Below are 25,567 nucleotides of genomic sequence, written 5' to 3'. Positions count from 1 at the left end.
GGGTTGATATTTGGAAAATTTCTAACAAACTGTTTGTGACGATTTTAATGTAATTTTTAAAACATACAATATACAATATAATGCATTTATATGCCAGCTAATTATGTACATTAGCAACACACGACTGCAATCATTTCCACCTTTGTTCGATAAATCATCAATTAGAATGGAAAGTAAATCGGCATGATCAAATTAATCATTTTGACATAATTCGAACAATTAATAGATTTACGTTTTTAACTTGTATTTACATTATTCACCTAATTTGAAAAAAAAATGACGGCAAACATTGAATTAGCTTTTAAAAATATAATATTCCAATTTATGAAAACATACATAAATAATAATTACACGTGAAGGAGATGGCCTAAAATTACACATTTGTGACTGATCGACTCATTCGCTTTCATTAAATAGGTTACTGGCAACACACATAATTTTGGAATGTTGAAAATGATGCAAACCACTTTTCCTTTGGTGGCCTAAAGCTAAGAGAAGAAGAGTCGTGAGACTGCAAACCGAATTCTTCCATGGTAATGAGATGCCTTTGATCTTCCGATATCACCTGTTTTTCAATTGTTACTTTAAGCAAAAGAGCTTACATATATGAAGTGAAAAAATCAAAGGATATTTATGTGTGGGTGTTTGGTGACCTAGATGTTTAAAATTTTGTAGATTATAAAATTTTTCGAAAGAGGCTTAAACAAACTGGGTCTTTCCCATTCACTCAATGGACAAACAGAGTCTGTTAACAGTTTCATAGGTAATGTGATTTTAAAAGTTCTACTTTGAGCTAAGAAGTAAAATTTTGTGTCGAGAATAACACTTCGGTTAAATTTTGCTATGTTTTCACCATTTTCACTGCTAGAATTAAGGGACAATGAGCATTATTGCTTATTGCAAATATTCGATGATTTTCTTTCCATGCACGTTTGCAGCTGTTTCGCAGGTTGCACTGAGAATAAGTTCCTGCTTCGTTGACTTTACTAAATTTGAATTTTGCACCAAGATAATTTGTTTAATATCGCCTCGTTGAATATATATTGAATATTTGGATTTAGATATTTTGAATTGCACTCAGTGCAGTAGCTTTTCTCACCTATTTTCTACCACCTAATTTCCGCAAAATGTTGTTAGGTAAAGCGTTTCTTTATTGCTTCTTTTGGCTCTCGTTTCAGTTGTTTCTCAAATAATTTATAAAAATTCTGACGCCAAGTTTGAACACTTGTTTTATATACGAACATAAACATATTTGTACTTTCAATTTTAATTAACCCTGTAACAATAGTTTTACCGAAAATATAACTATTAAAGTGTGGACAAAAAAGTTACTGGGTGGGTAAAAACATGGTAATTTTTTAGCTGCTTTTCCGTAATAAAACTGGAATTTAAATTAGACTCTTTTTTTGTTTGTTTTGTTTTGGAGCAAAAATACCTTGATGTGCAAACTCAAATTTAATATTTTTTGGGGGAAGACGCTCAAAGAACATATTTTTACCATTGATTATTCCACTTTCAAAAAATAGATGTCTGGAACTTGACTACATGTTAGATTAAGATGCAGTTTGTTTAAATTTGGTTAAGGCAGTTTTCAAACCAAGTTTACGTATTTTCATTCACGAATTATCTGTGTACCGCAAACAGCTTCATTCCCGCAGTTCTTGAACAACACTGAAAGTATACAACATTAGTGCAAAATCGAAATTTCGCAATAAAACTTGTGTGCATTCAAATGCCATTTGCAACAACCATTTAGCGTGTGCACTCCGCAAATATCGGCAAAATGTAATGGCTTTTAAGCAACCACATGTCCTCAAGCAAAATAGCATACGTAATCTGCATTTGGCGCAAGTAATTCCGCTTACCAACAACTCAAGACACCGTCACATTGCGTCGTCATTTTAACGATGCCGGGGGCCAAAAACCACTTTCTACAAGGTGCCCCTTTCTTCCCACACCTGCACAATTGTCGGCCCCTCTCGCCTGCTGAAGAAGAGATCGCCGGTATCGAGCAGCTTCCTCAACTTAGATACCCAGTCGATAATCGTACTTCTTCACCGATAATATTGACTTTTTCAAAGGGTGTGCGATGAGACAATTTTTTTAGGTCAATATCACATAAAACGCAACTACTATTCGGTAGTCGAATTGGTTTGTGTGCGCGAGTGTTTCTCGAAAATTTCTTTCCAACATGAGGATTATAATATTTTGTGTAAGTTTTTTCATCACTTTATGTAAGCAAGTTAGAATAATTTATTTCAGGGAATTAATATCAAATCGCATGAAAGTGCAAAAACTATAAACAAGCGAGGGGCGTTTACTAAAAAATTGGAGTTTTTCATGTATTCCTCGGTTTGATTTAATTCAATTGTAATTGTTAGCAAAAAAGATGAGAATGAAGTATACCGAAGAATTTAAAATTTCTAGAATTATTCAAAATTGCTAGCGTTTTACTTTATTAGGTGTAAACCGATAATTTTTTAATTCAAAGACGTTGATCATTTAAAATATCTACGATCTATCTTGTTATCACCTGTTAACAAAATATGTATTTTCTTTAAATTTCACAGGTTCGAAGAGAGATCAAACACATATTTAGACTTTTCGGGGTCTGATTGAGTTGTCTAGACTTTATTAAAATTATTCTATTCGTTTGATTTCTTTCTCCAACAGTTTTGAATATAAATAAATAAAATAATTAAAACTATTTTCGGAATTATGTTTCGCAGGATAGAAAATTAGTTAGACGAATTAAATTTTAAAGAATCGTAATGAAACTGGATAGCTTTGCTTGCGCGATAAAAACTAATTATTCTACTTAAAAATCGGTTTATTGCAATTTCTACCGAGGGATGCCACTTCTAGCTTGATTCTTGTAAAAACTCAAAAACTGTTTTTATACTTATGGCGTTACCTACATATTGCAATAAAGTTATTGGTAAAATTTCTGTTTTGGAAAAACGTTTTACAATTTCCAGCTTTAAAGAAAACATTCAACTGAAACTCGAAATAAGATATTTATTTAACTTGCTTATGCCTCAGTGCGTATTTAATGACCATACAGTTGCTTTAAAAATATCAAACCATTAACATACTTTATTTAAATTATATCAGTAAACTCATTTATAAATAAACATGTGTTGTGCTATTGTTAAAATAATTTCTAAAATTTAGTGCTTTATTCGGATCGCAATTATTACCATTAAGAACCTGTGTGAAATGTTCAGGTTACATTGTCCAACAATTATTACTATCCGCAATGAATGGCAATTTAGTATTGCTAATATGTTATACATGAATTTTTTTCATTTAGCTTTCCTCCATTAATCACAACAATTAAACATTATTGATCTTTTCGATTTTGTACGAACATCCCCATTTTTTTATGAAAAATGTTTATACTTAGTTTAGTTATTTCTTACTCATTCATAAGATTATCACTCGTAAAAATTCGCTATATTTGGGCTAATAGAATAATAGCTCGGTCCGCGATGTGCTGGAACTTTCAATTTATGTTTCGCATGAAGCACATACATTTATTGTATCTTCCCATTAACCGATTTTACTTTGAAATTAACTGTTTTACTAAAAACTTTGCAGTTAACTATTTGAGTGGTCAAAATGCAAAGCATAGCTCGAATTATTAAAAATTGTTTTATAATAATAATTTCTTCTACTTATTTTCACTTTACTTCCACACAAGTGTCCATAGGTGGTACCCAGCAATTTTTATAGAAAGTGAATTGTTTAGATCACTATTATCTCGATTTGCAACACATTTGCACTTTCGATTAATCTGGCAAATAAATTTCCAGCTTTCACCCAAGCAAACTTATACTTATCCTGTAAATAGTTCTCGCCTATCTTTTTTTCAAATTTCCTATTTCTGTGTTTGAAAATCTAATGTTATAATGTTATGTGTAAAGAAACCTGCAACACATTCGAGGTTTCTTTGTCGTAATGAGTCATATTAGTTAACGATCTATGCAGTTATTAGATTAAATGCCTTCAGCTTAACTTACTAAGTTCTCAAAGCGGAATTAGTACAAATAGTGCAGCAATACTGACTATTGCCAAAAAATTAATGATAAAATTGTAGAAAATGGTCGAACCTGCAGAAAGATGAATCACTACTCGATGGTAGTGCAGAACTTTAAACCGACTTTTGCATTTAAAAACTAACTTAAATAATTACTCATTTTTTAGTTGATTTTAAATTTCATTTGCTACCATTTTCCGAAAATTCATTGTGTATTATTTCGTTCTTCAGTTCTTCCTTTGCGTCAAATGTTCTCCTTAAATTATGTCAAGACATCAAATAGGTTTCTAGCTGTGTTTCGGATTAAAATTGGTTAAACAACGGTTCATGATTAAACCAAAGAGATACTTAACGGCCAGGAATATATATAATTTAAATAAATATTGATTCTGAATTGAGGTCGGCCTTCGAAGAAAGTGGTCGTTTGTTTACATTTAAATAGTATCACATCACCCAGCGCATAGTAAATAGATTTCTGATTTGCTATTTGATGGTTTTGTGACCACAATGTAATTTAAAAATCCTTTTTTCGTGTTTCCGTGACAAGATTCAGCGTTAAGTGAGAGATAGATGCAGTTGCGATAAGTGGAGCATGAATGAATCAATTAAGATATTTGGAATAAGTGATCCTTAAACAAATTAAATGCTTAATGATAGAAATCACAATTATATAGTATAAGTATTGCTTTTTTACACAGCTCAATATATATTTTAACTTCTTTTGGTGTACGTTTATTTTCGATACAATTTTGAAAAGATATTTACTGTATGTAATTGCAATAAAAAGTGATAAATTTTTCGAAAAAAATCTACTATGATCCCGTAAGTTAGTTAAGAAAAATATTTATTTTGAAATTCATATATCTTTGAGAAATTAAGTGGGGATGGAAAATCTCAATGCGCGTCTCTAAGCGCTCGATTGTATGCTTTAGTCGAAAATTACAATTTATCAAATAGCCATGGATCTCTTTATTAAATATTCCACTTTATCTATGTCATTAAGTAGGTCAAGGATAGCAGCATCTCTGTTAGGTGTTACCTAATAAATGAACCGGGAAATATACTTGTAAAACATGTGAAAGTTAGCATCTTAAAACCCATACAGACATTCAGTTGGTAGGTCTTTTGCCTGCATTTATATTTATTTTCACATTAAATTTTATAGCAGAGATAAAAACAACTGTCTGTTTAGCCAGTTATTTTTAAAATGACTGCTGAGGAATTTATATGAGTATAATAATCGATACTTATCTAAGGTTCTATGAGAAGTTATTAATTCTAATCCTATGCGATATCTAAAAATTGAATTGAAATAAATTTATATAGTATTTAATAGTGTGCCACATTTCAAAATGATGCTGTATCATTTTGAAATGTGGCACATTTAGCGTATAATTTACGTCAGTATATAAAGTACTATTAAGTGCACTCATTTAAAATGTGTACAAGTTAATAGCGACCAGGTTCTCGTTTGCCACAATGAACCCCAAGCTGGAGCCCCATCCTCAATCCTACACATTAAACCTCAAGAAGATGAAAATATGGGTTGAAAAACTGATCTTTGTGGGGCAACTCAACCCAAAAGGAAATAAGTGTACCCTGAATATTACTCAAAGTTTGTAGCTTTTATAACCAAAAATTGAAGCAAATATATATGCAATATTTATTTTTGAAAATTAACTGTATGAGAAATGGCAAATAGTTTTCTTAAAATAAGTTTATTATTGATAAATGAAAGACACACACGCAGCACAATTAGAAATGCCATCTTTAGCAGCAATACGTTATTAAGAATAGCGCTTCAATTTAAATAGTTCTGGTGATCCAACTTTTTCCACAGTAAGGTTTGAAACTTAAAGAAACTCTTGTTAAAATAAAAACTATTATTTCGAGAATTCAATCTTTTTACTTTTGCAATATTTTCGAGATTCAAATATATACTTTAGCTCACCAAAGAAAACTTTAAAATTAAGTGTGACTGATAAATTAATTCAATTTTACGAAAACGCTCGAGTTGCGACTAACAATTTAAAATGGTGCATAGATCAATTTACTTTCTAGTTAAACCTTACGCTTTTGAACAACCATTCGAAATCAAATTGATGAAGTTCATCAACTGCACATAAAACTCAACACATAGAGAGAGCATTTCTTCCTGAATAGTTAATTTGAGTCTTACTTTCTATGACACTGACGAAAACAACAATGGACCAGTCTGAAAGACTACTTTCAATCCTTTATTGTCTATACAGAAAATTTGTATACCAACGACTACAACAATTGGTCTGTCAGGAAATAGCATGTTCAATTTCAACGCTCACAATCAGTAACGGCTCGTATAATCTATCTATTCCCACGTCCTATGTTGGGAATAGATGCTATGGTTATCTGTACGCATAATCGATTGTTACTTAATATAAATGAAAGGTACATAAATTGAACACGTCCTGTATTGAAACGTTTTCTTTTTTGTGGCTTCAGCATGTTCTGGCATTTATGCACACAGCTGGAAGGCTGAGAAATTAATTATGAGGCTTTGAGACAACCACCTCTAAGAAGGACATCTAAAGTTTACTTTTCAAATAGCATTACTTGAATTATATGCGGTTTTGGGTAAAAAGTTTCCCTGAATTTATTTTGTTGTAGAAAATAACATACCATAGAAAGTTTTAAGCTATTTTGATATCTCTATGAAAATACGGGTTTCAAAACTATTTGTAAATACTTTATTGAATCTACGAAAATAAGGAAAAAATGCATTCCCAAAATCCCAATAATGGAGAAATGTTTTTTTGATATAGCTTTTTTAGAACTTCATATAAAAATCGATTTAAATTATTTGTTATATACCCCTAAGTTTTAGGGGTCAAAGGCTTAATTATATTACCATATACTACCTACTCCTTGAGCAGTAGCCTAATTGAGAAAGTATAACTTTTAGAAATTATTTAATTAATTTTGTAAGTAATTTTGTAAGTTGTTTGTAGTAAATTATAATTAATATTTTAGTTCTTGTTGCTTGGGTGGTTTTATCGCCTTTTTTCTAACCTTGCTTCCAAGCCAAATATGAAATTTAATTAAAACTGAGGTACTCCAAATTGATTAATTGACTGATTAATACCAGAGTTTTAATGATGTTTAATGCTTTCCAAAATTTGGCTACATCAATTATGCACTTTTCTTTAAGAATCTTTCGTTAATTTATTTATTGCATTTTTTACGAGATTTTCTGTCTCTAAGTTAACAATCAGTAAATATCCTGTTTTTTGAAAACTTGAAAACCCCGTACTTGCCACTCAAATAATTAATATTACATTTATTATTGGGTCTCTCTAAAACTTCTGGAAGCTCGGCTCAGAAGAACGGGGCAAATTTCAAAGTAAAGCCGTATTACGGTATCTGAATTTTTAAAGTATAACAAAATTTGAGTATTCACATTTAGGTACTTAAAGAATGCATGTATTTCTACTTTGAAGTGAAAGGAAAACCTCAGCTAATGCCATAGTCATCCTTGGATATTGCGGAAGAGATATGTAGAACTAATCGATCTAAAGCACAAACTCTCGTGTTAAAGACGAACGTAATTTAAGGATTTTTTTAACCTATAATCTTTCAACTTGTTATGTAACGTTTGCTTTCATTTTCTCGAACAGGCAATCTTTTTATTTATAATATCAATGAATTGGAGATTGGGCTGATGCTCTTTCAACACCTGGTGATTAATTGAATGTAACCTCTCAAAATGTTATATTGGTACCAATTAGATTGGAGATGGTTAATTTGTAGAACATACTATTAATTTGATGTCCAAGGAAAATGTTAAACTACTGGAGACAAATTACGTGTAATAATGCTGACTCGTTGAGCGGGCATCTAAACGGTAAATCAGTTGCATTAGAAAATTAGCTTCTTTCTGCGAAAGTTTTCGTAGAAATACCTTTTCAATTTTTATCATTGTTAGTACTAGTATTTTTCTAGTGGTTTTGTGATGTACTTCATTATAATCGTTGGAGATGTGTATTGTTGCAAACTACTAAGATTGCTCTCACCAATTCCATATAAAGGAACTGTATAACAAAATAATTAAAACTAAATTTCAATAACAAACGCTCCAGGAGCTTAACGTCTTTATACTGTTCAATCAGAGTGATTTCTTGTAAGTAAAGGAATTTTAATTACGGACATTTTGTGTCAATAGAAACCATTAAGGTTGTAAAGAAAACATTCTGGCCTTGTGTAAATACATCGAAATGGATTGGTATCAATTTAAGTGGTAACATGCTATACTTTTTATTAGTTTTTATTGCTAGAGAGCTAAAGAAATAGTTCGAACCCAATAAGAAAATAATTTCACATTGCCTTAACTGACTGGGTGTTATCTAGACCACTGTAGAAACCAAACTTATTCTGGTATTATATAGTGTAGCCTATATGTCTACTGCAGTCTACTAAAGATTGATTTCTTTTACATGCGTTGCGGATGTGGTTTTGTATAATACAAGTCTAATACAAATGGGTGCTAATTGAAAATGCTAATCAGAAGAATTTGCACTGAGCGCTAATTGAGATTTAGTGTTAATTATTAAAGAGAGTATAACAGTGCCATTGTTATTTCAGTTTAAATTGTACCTCAAAGCAAATTTTATGCTGTACCATTAACGCTACTTCAAAATACTTTTTAAATTAAAAATGTAGTAAAATTTAAATACATCTACATATATTCATGGTCGTATCCAAGGCCACAAATTTTGTCTATTTTGCCTTGTTATTGTAAACCACCATCGATGCTCACTTTTTATTAATTGTTAACTTTTGAAAATATATTTAAATGGTCATTTCGAAACGATATAAGTAATCGCTTTTTCTTTTGTATTTTCGCTCGATTTGAGCTTTCTGCACAAACAAATAAAACTGTAGGGTAACGCATATTGGAAGCAAGAAGAAGCGAGTAAAGAGTTAAAGACTTTTTTTAATTTCACAATGTGCTAAATGAACTAAAAGTTGTATGAAAGGAGCACATATCTATAAAATTGTAATTTCTAAAGTAAATATCCGAAACTAGTCTTTAGGTTTACCTACAGACAATAACATTTTAAACTCAATTTTACGTACAAAAATTGTAATGGATTATTTAATTTTAACGGTATTTTATATACTCGTATATATACGTATGATACCAAAAATCGTATATTAAAGCATCTGAAAATAATGGTCAGCTGAAAATAAAACTAGACAATACATTTTCCAGATAAGGCAACAAAGAATCCTAAACATTTCGTATAATATAATTAATTTTAAAGGGATCAAAGAAATGTAATGAAGAAAGAAGATTATTATTTGTAATGAGTTTTGTAATGAGGCAGTCATAGTTAGCACAATTAACAAACAACACTTGTTTTTCTAATAATAATATACCTACTTTCCATACTTCCAAAAATATTTTATAGAGCTAATTGTAATTGGGCAACCTGTAACGGTAGTCGCGTACCAGGAAGGACGTTCATTAACAAAGAACTATTGTCAACGAGTAATAAGCAAATAAATACATAATTCAATGATAATTCTTGCTTTTTACTCATCGTTCACTGCGGATGTAAAAAGAGGTTAACGGTGAAGCACAGCGTCGAAGAACGTTCTTTGAAAATGAAAGTACGGAAATTTCTTCTGCGTGACAAAACTGAGAAGCGGTCAACACTATTGGTAAATTCACTTGTTGAGTATCGGAAATATGCGAAATAACTCAAAAAGAATGGATTGTTCGTGATTTTAGTACAGCAGAATATACGGTACTGACCTGAAATGTGCAAGAGAGTTATTTATATCATATTACACGGGTGTGTCTTAAATAATCGCAGAACTTGAAATGAGCTGTCTGGTGACATTTAGCATTTCAATTCTAGGTCAAAATCTACTTATTTTCATTTTCGATTTCTTCAATGAATCAGCTATAAAATGTAGAAATTATTTTATTATGTACGGTATTTTTTTGAATTTTATAGAAGTCTAGAAGAAGAAGTTTATACAAGTAATAATCATCTCTGACGTCAAATATATCTACTTATTGCTTTTTGTAATTCATAATAATAAATTCTTTTTGGTTGCATTTATACATAAGATGTTCAACCCAGTATGTCTCTGAGATGTCGCGATTAGTAGAATAAGAAGGATAACATGGAAAGGAAGGACGTGAAAAGGCGTTTTATTTGCTTTTAGTGCATAAGAAAGAGAAGTTTTGGAAATGTTAGACATGGATAAAGTTCGAATAATTGTTTTGGTTTTGACTAAATAGAGTGTTTTGTCGTGAATCCATTGAAGAAATATACTCAGAAAGTACCAAACTTTAATTTGGTACACATCGTGAATCAGATCTGCACATTTCCTATCAATGTACACCCTGAATGTTAAAGCGGCATTAGATCATGTATTAGACTTTGTTAAAAGTTTTATTTAAATTTCAATAATTTCATCCACTACGTTATATTAATTTTTGTCATCATTTTGATGTTTGAAGCAGCCCTGAACACAAGGTAAACCCTTTGATAAATCGTTACTAGAATAATCCCTTTCTGTCTTTCTAACTTAAAGTTAGTTTTCTCCAAGTTGTTAAGTTCTTTCTAATCAGGTCTGCATGTTCCAAAATTTAAAATGTAATCATCAATTCCAGGTTTTTAGTCGTGTAGGCGGGTTTGTCAACAAATTTAATTTGGAAAAGTGTCTTTATTTTTGATAAAGTTTTAAAAATTCTTATAAAAAAATTGATCAGAACTAAAAACTACAACCAAATATGTAATTATGTCCTTATAACTTTAACTTTTTACTAATTCTCCTCAAATTAGCTACCGATACCAAACATTCATATTTTTTATTTATTACAAACGTGGTATATTTTCGGTTCTGTACAGAAACTGGTAAGCAAAATCTCACGAAAACACATAAATCTCACATAAACTATCTACAGAATAGCTCAACACTTACTATTATAATAATAATATACACTTCATTTCAGATAACTGTATATTGCCTTATAATACTAGTCCACTCCGCTGACGAGCATCGCCCAAAGAAAAAAGATAAACGTCAACTAGATCACGCCCTCTCCCAATACTATACAGGACCTCACAGTTATCGCTTGGAGAGGAGGATATCCAATGGACTCCAGCACCCATCTCACTACCCCCAAACTCAGTATTACCCAGGCCCACCCCATGCATATCGCAAAGGTAGACCACATTCTCTTCCTGCACCTCCTTATGCTGTTCAAATGGAACCTCTGATCCACTATTCTCAGCGCGATCCTTTATACGATACTAACACTTTATCCCCTGATGCAGATCCCGGCCAGGAGCTAACCAGTGGTAACCATGTGAGCGATCCCGTTGACCGAGGAGGACATGGTGATACAATCTACATCCCTCATAAACCTTTTATAAAGATTGTAGAAAAGCCAGTGTATATTAAAGAGCCGGAGCCGATTATTGAAATCATAATTAAGGAATCGAATATAACTTTGCCAGCTCCGCCCACCGAAGCACCTCCACCGCCACAAAAGAAAAAGAAAGAAGAAGTTCAAGTATTTTATGTAAAGTACAAAAAAAATCCAAACGGCTACGGAAAAGATTCTGTTATTTACGATAAGCCCATTCCGGCCATTGCTCCTGTAGTACCAGAAGAGACAGAGCCCGAAGAAGAGTGGAAAGACACTCCTCAATCGGGGTATGGGGCTTACTCTAATGAGGTCACAGAGGCGCCCAAACCCAGCACAACGCTAAGAACAATAATTAAACCAGACTCTGAAGTATATCACAGCCCTGGCAACAACGTTAAAGTCACTTTTGGCAAAGAGGGTTTTGATTATGACAAACGGTCCAGCAAGCCCGAGGATTATCCCGGACCTCAAATCAGACCTCAAGAAGACCAACCACGAGCACGTCAATTAACATCTTTCTCTGATGTTTACTTTAAAAGGCCAGCTCAAAACTATTTTCCATCTAGCTCGGAGGAATACAGAACCGAAGTTCGAGCACCACAGCCATATCGACCATTTAATAACTATCCGCAATCATCTAACCAATATAACAGTCGGTCTCCTAACAGAGAATTTAACAGTAGGCCTCCTCCGTCATTCTTTCCCCCGTCTAAGTATCCCTATCAACATCCTCCTTACACAAAGCCAGCAAGTTCGCAGCAATCATCTCGACCATCATCTTTTCCAAATTTCTCCCATTCTATTTCGCATCCTCCACCTCCACAGTATCAGTCAAAAGCGACACCAAGCTTTTCTCCTCCTTCTCATCAACAACCGTCATCAAGATATCAGCACCAACATCAGTTTTCCGAAGTTCTGCCTCCTAGTCAGCGCAAACCAGTACCATACACGCCCTTTGAACATATAAGACCTTCACAGCCAACATTTTCACAACCTCTTCCTACTCATGATTCGCCGCATCAATCATTTATTCAATCGCCGCCAACTCAGCCAACTGTTCATCAGTCGCCGCCGCAACAACTTCCGCACAATGGTCAAAATATTCAGTTTAGACCGGAAACTCGAATTAATCATCAGCAGCCGGTACCCGTAAATCGTCCAGCACCAAGCTACCCAGAAGTTAATAGCCAATTTAAAATTGTTGAGCAACCACGACCAGAGCAGCATAATCTCCAATATCAAAATGTCCACCATCAGCAACAACAGCAGCAACAACAGCAACACCAACAACATCAGCAGCAGCAAGTACAACAACATCAAATCCAACATTCACAACAAAGCTCTAACGAACAAACCCAATATCAAGAGCATTTGAATAACTTGCGAAGTGCGCAAGATGTGCTGCCTCCAGGCGGAGAACTTCTCCAAAGTCTTCCTAAATTTGAACAACATTTGATTGTCGATCCTACCACCGGGCAGTTGTCAGAAGCTTCATCTCTTGAAGGTTCAGAGCATAATTATCAACAACAGGCCAGTTTTGCTGTTTCTTCGAGGCAAAACGATGAGGGCCTAAACAGAGCTCACAAACAAGTGAAAAGTCAAACTGGGCAGAATCCTCAACAATATCTACAAACTTCACATTCACAAAACGGTATACCAAATCAATCATCAGGCCCGGTATATACGAATCAGCGATCCGCAGAAAAGAGTGCCATCAGGTGAGTTAAACTGCTCTTAAATTTTGAATAACAAAGATAATAATATAATTAATATAGTAATTTAACATAACATAAATTTCACCAGTTATTACAACATATGCATTGATTTTAGATCGTATTCAACAACTACAGTCAAACCTACAACAACCACACAAGAACCAGAAAAGCCTTCCACAACTACCAAAGATCCAAAAATCTTGGAAGCTCAATTACCAGATGAAGTTCCCGAAGACTTAAGGCAGCAACTTCTCTCATCAGGAATTCTAAATAATGCAGATATTTCTATATTGGATTACGACAAAGTTGGTGACATTCCACTATCAGCTTTACCTCCAGATCAATTAGCTAACTTCTACGGGGCTGGTAAGAAATTTTAGGTTTGAATCCTAAAAAATGTTCCATAACGTTATATTGACCCAATTTAACAGGAGGCGCCCAGCAGATTGCTGCAGCTGGGAGTGAACAAGTACCTCAAGTTGCAGCATTGACTGCGCGAAGAGATAGTGCATCAACTTCACAAGACCAAGAAATGTCTGCTGAAGAATCGGAGATAAGTGAAGTTGCAGTTGCCCCTGCTGAAACCAACGTTGAAATGAAAGTTGTTAAATACAATCCCGAAACTGACAAAGGACAGAAAGTCCAAGAGGCATATATTAGTGATGCTGCTAAGCAGGTGGAACCAGTAGTTTTGAACGATAATAGTTATAATAGGTAAATAATTTTACATATTTGGCTCAGAGCCGGATCAAGCTTTCAAGTAACAGAGGGGAGGGTCATGTAGTAGAAATTCAGTCTTTTGTTGTTTATGAAATTAGAAAAATGATCGTTTGTCGACAAATACTCAGCACAAAGGGGCTTGACCCCCTTGTGCTGATTATGACATGGTTGGTCATGACATGACATTGGTATAGTTGGATAGAGAGTTGAAAATTCCATTCCGTCATAACGGGTGTGAGGAAATTCGGGCAGTTTTGAGTCAGAAACCGAAAGTTGAATATCAGACATTTAGGTGAAAGATTAGACCAACATTTAATGTTTTCCGCCCCGGTTTTGCTCATTTCACGGAAGCAAAATACCTCCTGTAGTACCAGAATGGTTCATTCCAGAGAGAAATAAATGGCCTTTTTAGAAAGTCGATTATCGATAAGGAAATGTTGGCACTCTTCTAAAAAAAGTCATAATTTCAGTAACAACATGAGTGAAGAAATTCGAGCAGTTTTGATTCTGGAAGCGAAATCACACATTGAGCAGCGGCGAATCCAGCTTTCAAGTCAGGGGGGAGGTCATGTACTAGAAATTCAGTATTTTGATGTTTATGAAGTTGAAAAATTATAGTTAATCAACATAAACCGAGCACAATGGAGGGCCATGACTCACATGATCTACCTTTTGGATCCGCTCTTGATTTGACTATGGCTACCGTGCTTTCCACTTGCTTCCGGAAATTTCCTCTAAATAATCAAAAGTTGCAAACCTTACAGCTGTTGATGTAAACTGTTCAGCAAAATAACGGGTTCACGGCCAATTGAGCCCTAACTAACTAAGAATGGTTTCCTAACTATTCTGTTTGTTAGTCAGTGTTCTTGTAAAAATGGAGTACTTCAGGGAAAGTTTCTACCTGATGCCAAATGGAACAATTCAAAATTTCTGACATGCTCCCAATTGCATGATTTTTTTAATTTCAACACCAAAAGCAAAAAGATAAACTTCATGCCTTGAAAAGTTTTTTTTTTATTTTCTCATGTTCTTTTATTTACAAGATGATCTCAACAAATCAACGTTTTGGTTGATTGTTGAGTAAAGTGATAAAACTTTAAAATAAAAAATTAAAAAAAGAACGAAAAGAACGGGTTACGGAGTAAAATGATATACAGGTTAAATTAGGCAGACGAATTAATCAATTTAAACAACTTTAATATTTGCATACCGCCAGAGAAAACAATTTACAGTGAATAAATACAATGCCTATCAGATATTTTAGAAAAAAAATAAATGATACAATTGAAAATTGCTTCGAAGCTTGAATCAACTGGACAACAAATTTGACAAAATTTAATATAGGATGGTATAGAAACTGAAAGGTAAACCTTAAACCCTTAGTAACGTTATTTCTATAGTAGCTTCCTCCATCAATTGAGGGTTTCGAAGCTTTAACAAAATAATTTTAAAGGGATTTGCCAATGGATGAAACATTATAACATACTCAAGAGATACAAAATTGTTAAATAAAATAAAAGAGCTGAAGTTTAAAGAAAGTAGGTAATAACCTTACTCAAATTCAAGATTTCAAGATTTTAAACCTCTTAGAGTACTGCCTAATTTTCAAAGCTCTTAACAAGTATGAACATTACCTGTATAGTATTGATTTATTATTAAATAAGAAAACCAACAAAGTTTAATAAGTTTAATTGATTTAATTGCAGATATTTGCCATTAAAAGTAAATGGAACTCAGTTTCCTATACCGGATGTTCCCGAACTCAAAGGCAAACGAATCTCGAGCGTGGTAGTTCTGGCTCCAATAAGCTACGATTTTTCATCACGTAAAACCCGAGAAGCCAGTCCAGACAACGATCTGCAATTTATCCAAAACGGTCCCCTAAAAGAGCTACTGGCCAATCCAACCCAGGACAATTATAAGAAATTTTTGGATAGTGAGAAAAACACTGCTGTGTCGAAACAGGCCGTCATTCTTCTTGTGACAAAGTAAGTTATTACTACTGTCGTAACATTATCGCAATTTTAGAAGATTGAGATTATTATTTAATTATATCGTACTTTCATATTTAACTTGAATTTGGCGATAAACCACTTCATTTTCGCTCCCTTAATACCTTAGTCATATTAGTGTATGTATTTTATCATTTTCAATCACCAAAACGAAGGAAAAAACGCCCACTATAATTAATTTTTTAATGTTTTTAAAAGACTTGATGTTTTCTTTCCTTCGCCATTATTTGATTAGTATCCATTAATATATTACGGCTTAACGATTAGCATTTCCGATAAGCTTAATCCAACCTTATTTTTATTTAGCAACTAAATAAATTAGCTGTGATATAGTTAACGTAACTAATGTTAACTATTAAATGCAAAAATATAATGATAATCTATTTCGAATAGTTTTAGTTTGAGTTCTTTCAATAATTTTCAGGATTTGGAAAATACTAAATCGTACATTTTAATCAGAACTTAGAAAATATGAGTTTCACAAACTTGATCTTAAATTTCCTAAAAATGTATATTCTTGCAGTAACACAGAGTTTCTAAATTTAAATTTGAAATGATAAATAGCAACAGTTTAAAACGCTGTTAAATTACCTTATTTTATTTCATTTGTCATTTATTTGTATTAGTTCTTGCGTTTATACTTCAACTACTATATATGTACTATGACTTCAGCAAAAAGCTTCAATTTTACCCCGGTAGAAGAAAAAACTTGTTTTAATGCATGAAGTGAAATTTTAAATGTTTTACATCAATTGAAGTTTGAGCGACGAAACGTTTCTCGTTACAAATGCAAAAAAAAATTACTTAAAAAGCCACTTTTACTACTACACTACAAAACTATGCATGAAGGAACCGTAAAGGAGTGAAGAATGCTATCAAAAAAAGGTGATCAATAATTTCAAAAAGTTACGTGTTTCAGCGCTTTTAGAAAAAATCGTTTATGTAAAATGTAAGTGATAGGCGGTACATTTGTAAACCTTGGTCATTAATCTTCAATATAACTTTAACAAATTGCGCAGTTTGCTCAGAAAATAGGAAGCACATTTTTGTCTATAGAATACGCCTCATATTTCTAAATCGTTAGTACAAGTACGATAACGAATCCATTATTTGGTAACTAATTTGCATTTTTGGTTTAATAGCTTCAAACATTTTTTTTATTTGCATAGGCACTAATTATTTTATGATTTATCTAAATTTACGGTTTTAATATGTGAGCAGGGGCAGGTGTTTCTATCTAGCTTAGTTTTAACTTGAAGCCCTTACCTCTAAAAGATAGAAGCAGTGAGCTCCATATTCAATTTCCGTTCACTACCTATAACAAATATATTTTTATTGGACAGAATACTTTTACAATTTTACAATCATAAACAGTGTTTCTTATGTTTCTTATTTACGTAATAAATTTGTTTTTATTTAAATTTGTCAATAGCTATGCGATCTTTTACAAAATGAGTACTTAAAACATCCCTCACAAAATGATCATATATTCAAGCAAAGTTTCTCGTACAGCAAAAATGTAATTAATTCGGCACATTTCTTTCAAATGCGTAGTAGTTATCCTCATATTTTAATTATTGTTAATTTATTGCGTGTTATTCGTGTTAGTAGTAAATGTCTGACTTTTTTGCTATCTTGGCGCATTTCTTTGCTCATCAATATATATGTATAAGTCTTGTTTATTCACTTCCTTGAAAGTTATATTTATTAAAATTAATCGTGCGTTTTATAAAATTGTTATGTATACTTTGGGTCAATCTACTTAAAACTCAGCATATTGCTTTTCCAGTTAAAAGCTAGAAAATTAGTTAACGAGACCATTTACACTATAAAAAAATTGAGTCTTTTCATTTGGTTACTGCAAATTAAAATATTACGTGTGTCTCTTGAAACGTAATGGGACCAGATAAATTTTCTGATTTCTTCATGACAAGTTCCATACAGTCCCATCACCGCCGCCGCAGTCTGCATACAATAAAAAGTATTAACAATCCGTGCTGCTTATTATTTAATTACATTTAACGGTATGTTTTATGCACTTTTTCGCAGAAAAGTACTATTCATCTATGCGCCAATGCCACAAAAAACTTACTAAATCACAAGTTAGACGTTACCGGGCGAAGGAACAAAAAAGGCGACTTTACGAAATACTTTTTTCAATCATTTCATAACCAGTTTAATAATTTGTATAGTTCAAAATTTTAGTGAACCGCTCACTGCTTGTTAAATGCAGTCCGATTAAAACATCTGCTATTTTTTTAATAAATATAAATGCAATTTCTTCTAGTAGCTCAAATTGTTTGTTCATATATGCAATTTTACACGTTAACATTGTACGCAACTATACTATTGGAAAAAGTAATAAAGGCGTTTATTTAATTTTACCAAGTTCAGAAAATGTTGGTTTCACCACAAAATCTTCATCTGCATTTTTATTTCGTAGACTGAAAACTTGGAAATTAATATCTGAAAAGCAGAACTTCGAAAATTTACAACAAAGGTTACATTAATCTATGAAATACTGCTTTCTCGCAAAAGAAGATTAGATTTTTTTTTAAATTGATAAAAATAATTTTTAAATGATAAAAAGATCGGAATTAGCATTCAATGAAAGTTAAGACTAACACTTACATGCCATTTCCGAATATAAAAATTGTCAAATTCATTATTCGTATTTTATTGCAATTAAAAATTGTCTGAAATTAACCATGCAAACCAAAAATTAATTTTTTTTTAATGTTTGACGATTTTATATGATTGTTGTCATCCGATAAACAATGCAGTCTTGTATAGTCCCATTTTAGTTTAATTTAAATTCAAATTTATTAAACGGAAAAAATCCAAGGCGAATTATACAATGCGTATAAAAATATTAAAATACAATAAAAATTGACATATAACAGTAACAGATAAATAATCAATAAATAAATGACATGTGTACCGGGTTTAGCATTAATAATCATGTATTTCCAAATAGTTAGATGAATAAAACATAATTTTGAATTGCATTTTATATCGATGCTTTTGAAAATTCTAAAATGCGTAAAAAATTCATATTTTTTATTAATTTGATTATCGGATGTAGCAAAAAAGTGAAAACGATTTCGTTCAAACGAACGTTTTCGTCGAATAATCACTACAGCTGCATCTATCTACACATTATCTTCTCATATCAAATTTGAAAACATATAAAGTAAGAAAAAGATAATATAACTTACAACTGCAAGTTTTGAATTTCTACATTTTTAGTATCTTAAAGCTGATACAATGTTATCGTAAAAAGATGATGCAACATTATTTATTTGCACTAGATCGACAATTGGTCACTGTCCAGTTATCCATTAACGGATATATTTGTAGGAGATATCCATTAATTCATTCTAGAAGCTCATTTGAACTTTTTAATTATATATTTTTCAAGCGCAGTTTTTTCACTTTCCATGCAATTGTTATTGAATTTTTTGGTCCCAGTTGTGTGGAACTTTACAAAGTTATTAATCGCCTTTCGATCAAATTTAATGGTCGACCGACAATTTATATTTTTTTTATATTTATACTTTAAAATATTAAGACATAAATGGCATAAAATAATTTTATTAGATATCAATGTTATTAAAACAGACCTTCCTACTAAAGAAGTACAAAAATAAGAACGAGAATGAAAAACAATTGCATATATACTTCTGCATTTTTTCTAATCAGAATCGAAACTTTTATTTTATTTATCAGTTCTTTATTTGAAGAATTTCAATTGTTATTACGACAAATGCTATGTAGAAATGTTGAAAATCTTGGAACTATTTTATGGCAAAGATTGCTAAAAATTAAAAATAGCCGTCATAATTACACATTTCAGAAGCTTAGTCAGAATGATCGACCACAAGATGCAATACCCAAAAGTTTGTTAATAAATGTTGCAGATCAAATGCTTCTTTCGCCATGACCATAAACTAAGAGTGTAATCGAGATTCATATAAAAGCCACTACCGCTTTCAAGCAAATCAGTATCGACTCGTTGTACTCACTGTACAACAATCAATATGACTTCCCTTAAAGGGCTGTGTGTGTTGGCCCTTGTGGCTCTTTGTGCAGTTTCGTTCTCGCAAGCCAGGGAAATATCAAGGCAGAGACGCGAAGCTGAAGCAGCTAAAGTTGGTGAAGTTGCCAAAGTAGCTAAAGTTGCCCAAGTCGCCGACTTAGAAGTTGCAGCTTCCAAGCACGATCATGGTGGCGGTTCTGAATGGGGCAAGGGTGGTGGTCATCATCACCATGCTCATCACCACCATCACCATGGAGGCAAAGGCCACCACGATCACGGTGGTCATCATCATCATGAAAAGGGCGACAAAGGGCATCATGACAAAGGGGACCATCACCATCATTATGGAGAGCATGGCGGACACAAGAAGCACCATCATCATGACGAAGGATACCATGGTCATCACCATCACGGCGAAAAGGGAGAGAAAGGACATCACTTCGGTGAAAAGGGACATTACAAAAAGGGCCACCATACCGATGGAGGTCACGATCAACATCATCTTGACGAATTCAAGAAAGAAAAACACTTCTTCGACGAAGATCATGATGGCGGTCATCATGAGAAACATGGAGGGTTCCACCATGAACATGGATACAAAAAGGGAGGTCACCACAAGGGACACCATCATAAGGGAGGCCACCATCATGATCATCACGGACATAAGAAGCATCATCATCACGGAGGACACCATCATGAAGACGGTGGACACAAAGGACATGGAGGACACGAGCATCATCACCATCATCACCATGATCATGGCAAGAAGGGAGGTCATGATCACCATAAGCACTGGGGACACAAGAAAAGCAGCAAGCACTAAGCTTGAGGAACTACTTACTGGCAGGTTCCAAAGTGCCCATGATGATGTGTTGGTTATGTTGAGATTGTTGATTTTTTATTGTGTTATTCGATTTGAAATAAAGACTTAAATTTTACAAATTATTTACGATTTTCATTATTCATTTCAACTACCAATTGGTAGGCTGGCTTGGTTCATATTTTTAATGCTAGCTACTTCAACTTAACTAACTTTCACTTATCACGTTCAACAGTTTTATTTAATAATTTATTTAAAAAACTCAGTTGTTTCTGCAACATCGATATCAAGTTCAATGCATGAGTATGATTTACTTCTATAAGTCCAAGTAGCAACCAATTTGTCATCATTTAATAGCCAGACTTTTACAAATCTTGCCTCATAAAAAAGTGTCTGAAAGCGAAAGTCCTCAACCACAAACTGCAATGGTAAATAATTTGTTAATATTGGACGTTACAATTTGAATGCCAATTGCACCTGTTAAAATTAAATAACGATTTTCTCAGTAGCAAGTAATTGTCGTGAAGGTACAGATGTGGGTACATTGAAACCAGATTCGGTTTTGATCTGTTGTTGCATCAATTAATTTCAATTTTGTCTTACCTTTTTGCTAAACTGATACATTGGCCGTAAGTAGCAAATTATTTATTATTTTTTGCATCTTTTGCATCTCTATACATTTTTTATGAGTTGTTTTACGAAAATAGAAGACAATTTAAACGCTTAAATTATTTGTTGTGTTGAAATGTTCCATTTCAAATACAAAATTTACCTTAAGGCCTCTAACTGAAGTAGTTTATAATATATACTTCAATAATAACTTATATAACTTGAATGGTTCATTTGGTACTTTGTCACCAAAACACTTGAAAATTAATGATTTCAACATCCCAAACCAAATCTTCACGTTCATGTGAAAATAGCATCATATTTTACAATTGAATCGTTTAAAAACCAAACAAGTTTGTTTAGCTATAAATGGTATTCAGTTTGTTTTTATGAAATTTTTTTGCAACAAATAATTCCCAACTTTCAGGTTTTAAACTTTTCTGTAATGCCATCAAATAAGTAGTTTCAAAGTTTATGGGTTTTTTATTTTTTTAAATTATTAATTTACAGGCTTGAGAATAATTTTTCCAGAAATTAGTGTAATTAAAATATGTTTATAAACCATTTCTTTGTTGCTTGTATTGTAATTTTAATGGTATCTGGCATAGACCTTTTAGAATAACGTAAAATATAAAATGCATTTTAATGTTTTTTCTGATACTACCTAACTAGCTTTTTAAAATAATAAATTAATCAAATGAAACAACGCAATTTGTCTATTTAGATATCGAACACTCCCTAGAATTGTTGTAATGTTCGTAATTGCTGGAAATACACAGTATTGCTGTCTTCAACTATTTTATTAAAAGATTTGTCTGTAAATAAGTACATTAAACTTTGACAAAATTGAAGCATGAAATGGACTATATCGCATAAGGCGAGTAAAAAAATAAATAAAATTCCATTTTATTGATATATTTAGGTCTATATTCTGTTAAATAGCTGATAATTTAACTGAACTTAATGTATTGCTTGATTTTAGAAAGTGTCAGCGAATACTGAATAATTCGATTGCACAGAAACTTACACAACTAAAAAACGGCGTTTCATTAATTTTGAGCACACAATATTACGTTTTCTGTTTTACTACATCGAGTTTTTGCAACAAGATCTAATTAAAAATATTTCGATTATTTTGCTACATAGCATACATTTTTGAAATCCATTACAAATCCAGACAAGATATAAATATTCTCATGCGTTTGGTTTTATTCAGTCGTAATAATGGTCTTAAAGGCAATTTGCAATAATCAGTTTCAATATAATAATTTGTAATAACTAATGAAAAAATTCAAACCATTTATTTAATAGCAGATTACAAGTTGAAATTATAGTCTCTGAAAAAAGTTTCTTCAGATGCGAATTCTTATACCATTATAACTATGGAAAAATATGCAGCAACCGCAATTTGATATTTGACTGTGGAATTCTAAACAACTTCTTGGTATTGTAATTTACTTAGTTGGTGATCATTTTTAATCAAAGTAAAATTATTTTTGTTGTTAAACTGTTATCGAATAGTTTTAGGTATCATTATTTTTGAGAAAATGTGAAAACACATTAATGTTCACAGTAATTAAATCTTTAGAATTGGCGACAAGTTTGATTGAAAATAGCTCGATGGTGATATTTTTCATCATCATATAAAAATAGAAATTGAGTTTCATGATTTTAATTAGCTGCAGTTCTCTTAGAAAATTTTCAATCCAGGTACGAAAACCCAGCTCTAAAATATTTTCCGATTAGTGTAAAAAATTGGGAAAAATTAGGCTGCAGATATTAAAAAGCTGTGTTTAGCGGAAAGTCATTCTCAGATAAACTTCCTGTAGTTTTTCTCAATTCCAATTGAAGGCGCGATATTAACTAAAAATGTTAGTAGATTGAAGGTTGCAAAGTTGAGATGCAATTGAAACAATATGTTAATTTATGTATTTGGCACCGGCGTATATTAAGATTTCATTTTTTTTTCAGCTCTAAAGGACCAGAACAAGAAAAAGAAATTTTTATGTACGACTTAACCACAAACAACGTCAGTAAATTGAGCGGCGAACTATCTTCAGCTTTTGTTGAAGCTGCTGAAGCAAACTCTTCGGATGATCTGAGTAATGGTCAAGCTGCGAAAAGTTCGGAAACTACGGCGAATCAAAAGGCTCATTAGAACTATAAAAATTCTGTATTTTTCATATGATGTTTCGAATTAATAAATTATTGTACAAAACACTGCCTGTATATTGTTTTTTATACTTTTCTATTGATAGATAATAAGATGCTTGATAGAATATTAGTGAGTGGTGAACAATCAGCTATGTAATTCCATATTTAACCCCAGACCTATGGCAAACTAAACAAAGTGGTCTAATTGCCATTGTTAATGAGTAGCAAATACCGTTTTGTTTATTTTTAGGTCTTGAGCAGAATATACTGTATTCATCAGTTACTGTCTGCAGAGTCGAAAATCTTATTTCAAAAGAAAATTTAAAGTAACTGTAAGTAGTAAAATAATGTTTAGAAAAATTTAGATTTTTGCTTTGCAGAATTGCCTCTATTTCAATATACTTGAAAGCTCAATTTAATAACATATTTCAATAATTTTATGATTTCGTTATTAGAAGGGCAACTGAGAAGTGAGTAGTCAAATATAATTTATTTATAAAAAACTTTGCCTCATTTCATTCATCTTCTAGATGTGGTTGATTAATATAATAATATATCAGTGCAGTTTGAAAAGTTGATTTTGTTATTTTTCCATAACAGTTGCCTTTAAAAAATGTATTCAAAATGTGCTTATTGAGCTCTATTGGTACATTTATGATTATGTAACATGTATATAGAATGTATTACTTTTATAAATAAATCTTTATGTAAATAAAAACGTTTTCCTGTATGGCTTGTGCATGAACTTTCTTTATACAACAAACGTATTTAATTATGAAATATGAAATTTGAAAACTGATATTTTGCATTATTGGGTTAATAGACTAGGTCTAACAAATTACGAAAATTGCGCATTTTTTTAGTAAATTTAAAAAAATTTCACGTGTTGCAAATCGCCTAGCTATAAATTCGACACAGACCCAAATCCATTAAAAGCACCGCAGCGGTTTACTAGTAGAAATCCGAACTTATAATCGAATTTTGAACAAAATCAATAAACATCCCTTTTATGTATTTATACGTATCTAATTTTGATTGGCTAATGCATGTGTTTTGAATTAGTTTATTTAAATAATTGGGCTTTTACCAGCCATTACTCGGAAGTTCAACGCCTTACTACTTTTTGCAGGACCTTTTGCTCCTCAAACCAAATGGACCAGCGTTTTATAAAACTGTGAGTTTAAAAAAAATCGGGTTTTTACCGGAAATGAGATAAAATAAAAAAAGAATTCAAAGTGCCCGAAATGTTGCAATTTTCTCCAAAACAGTAAGAAGCTTGATAAATTCGGATTAAATGAAATATGTTGCATGCAAATGCGTCGCAAAAGATCCTTTCTTAACCATACCCCACAAGCAAGTTAGGATTTTTTGGTCAAGTGCCCAAGGAAGGTCACAGTGGGATTAAAATATTCCGATACCCAAGTATTAATCTGAAGAGAATCAGGAGGAAGATACAATAGAGCATGCATGGTTTAACAACTGGCTTTCCGTGTTGGCTCAATACTGGGGTTTTGGGGGGGAATTTATTTGGAGGTCTGAACGAATCTGGTAATAATTCAAGAGAGATCATCATTCTCAGAGGTACATCCAGGAGATCTTGGAACATAGCATATCTTTCATCGGATCTAATCGTGATTGCACATGCTTGCTATCAGTATCTATATGTAATATATTTTGCTCCCGCAGTCACCTTTTTAATTGATTTGGAACAAAATGCTTTAATATTTCATATAATATTTTTCGTTACTAATGGCGGTGCATACTGCTAAAAATTCAATGCTAAAATTAGCATTTTATTCCTCTGATTTTCCTAAAAGAGCAAATCAAAGTAAAAAAACTGAAATTCCTTCAGATGGTTCAACGTTTTTTAGCTCTTTGTCTCAAATAACTGTTGCTACAATCAAGTTGAGAGTCCATCCAAATTGGCTATAAACTTACCAAAAAGACGAGAATGTCAATTTTTCGAGATTGAGTGCAAATTAATTTTGCCATGATATCTTGTTTTCGCAAGTAAGAATTAAAATTAACGATAA

At 32.3% G+C, this 25,567-nt stretch overlaps 1 protein-coding gene across 1 annotated transcript; it reads left to right on the top strand.

Moving 5' to 3' along the window:
• Positions 1 to 1,951: 1,951 nt before the first annotated feature.
• On the top strand, positions 1,952 to 24,264 carry LOC125504895 (RNA polymerase II degradation factor 1-like). Its single transcript, XM_048667564.1, has 7 exons — positions 1,952 to 2,212; positions 11,046 to 11,259; positions 11,371 to 13,183; positions 13,296 to 13,546; positions 13,612 to 13,894; positions 15,607 to 15,888; positions 23,352 to 24,264. The coding sequence occupies exons 1-7, from the start codon at positions 2,192 to 2,194 to the stop codon at positions 23,536 to 23,538; spliced, it is 3,051 nt and encodes a 1,016-aa protein (XP_048523521.1). The 5' UTR covers positions 1,952 to 2,191; the 3' UTR covers positions 23,539 to 24,264.
• The last annotated feature ends 1,303 nt before the right edge of the window (positions 24,265 to 25,567 follow it).

The sequence above is a fragment of the Dendroctonus ponderosae genome, unplaced genomic scaffold, assembly GCF_020466585.1.
Source record: "Dendroctonus ponderosae isolate FM_Combo_2020 unplaced genomic scaffold, Dpon_F_20191213v2 Dpon_F_20191213_6, whole genome shotgun sequence".
NCBI lineage: Eukaryota > Metazoa > Arthropoda > Insecta > Coleoptera > Curculionidae > Dendroctonus > Dendroctonus ponderosae.
Note: the sequence above shows the minus strand (reverse complement) of the source record. Positions and strands in the feature narration are given on the sequence as shown.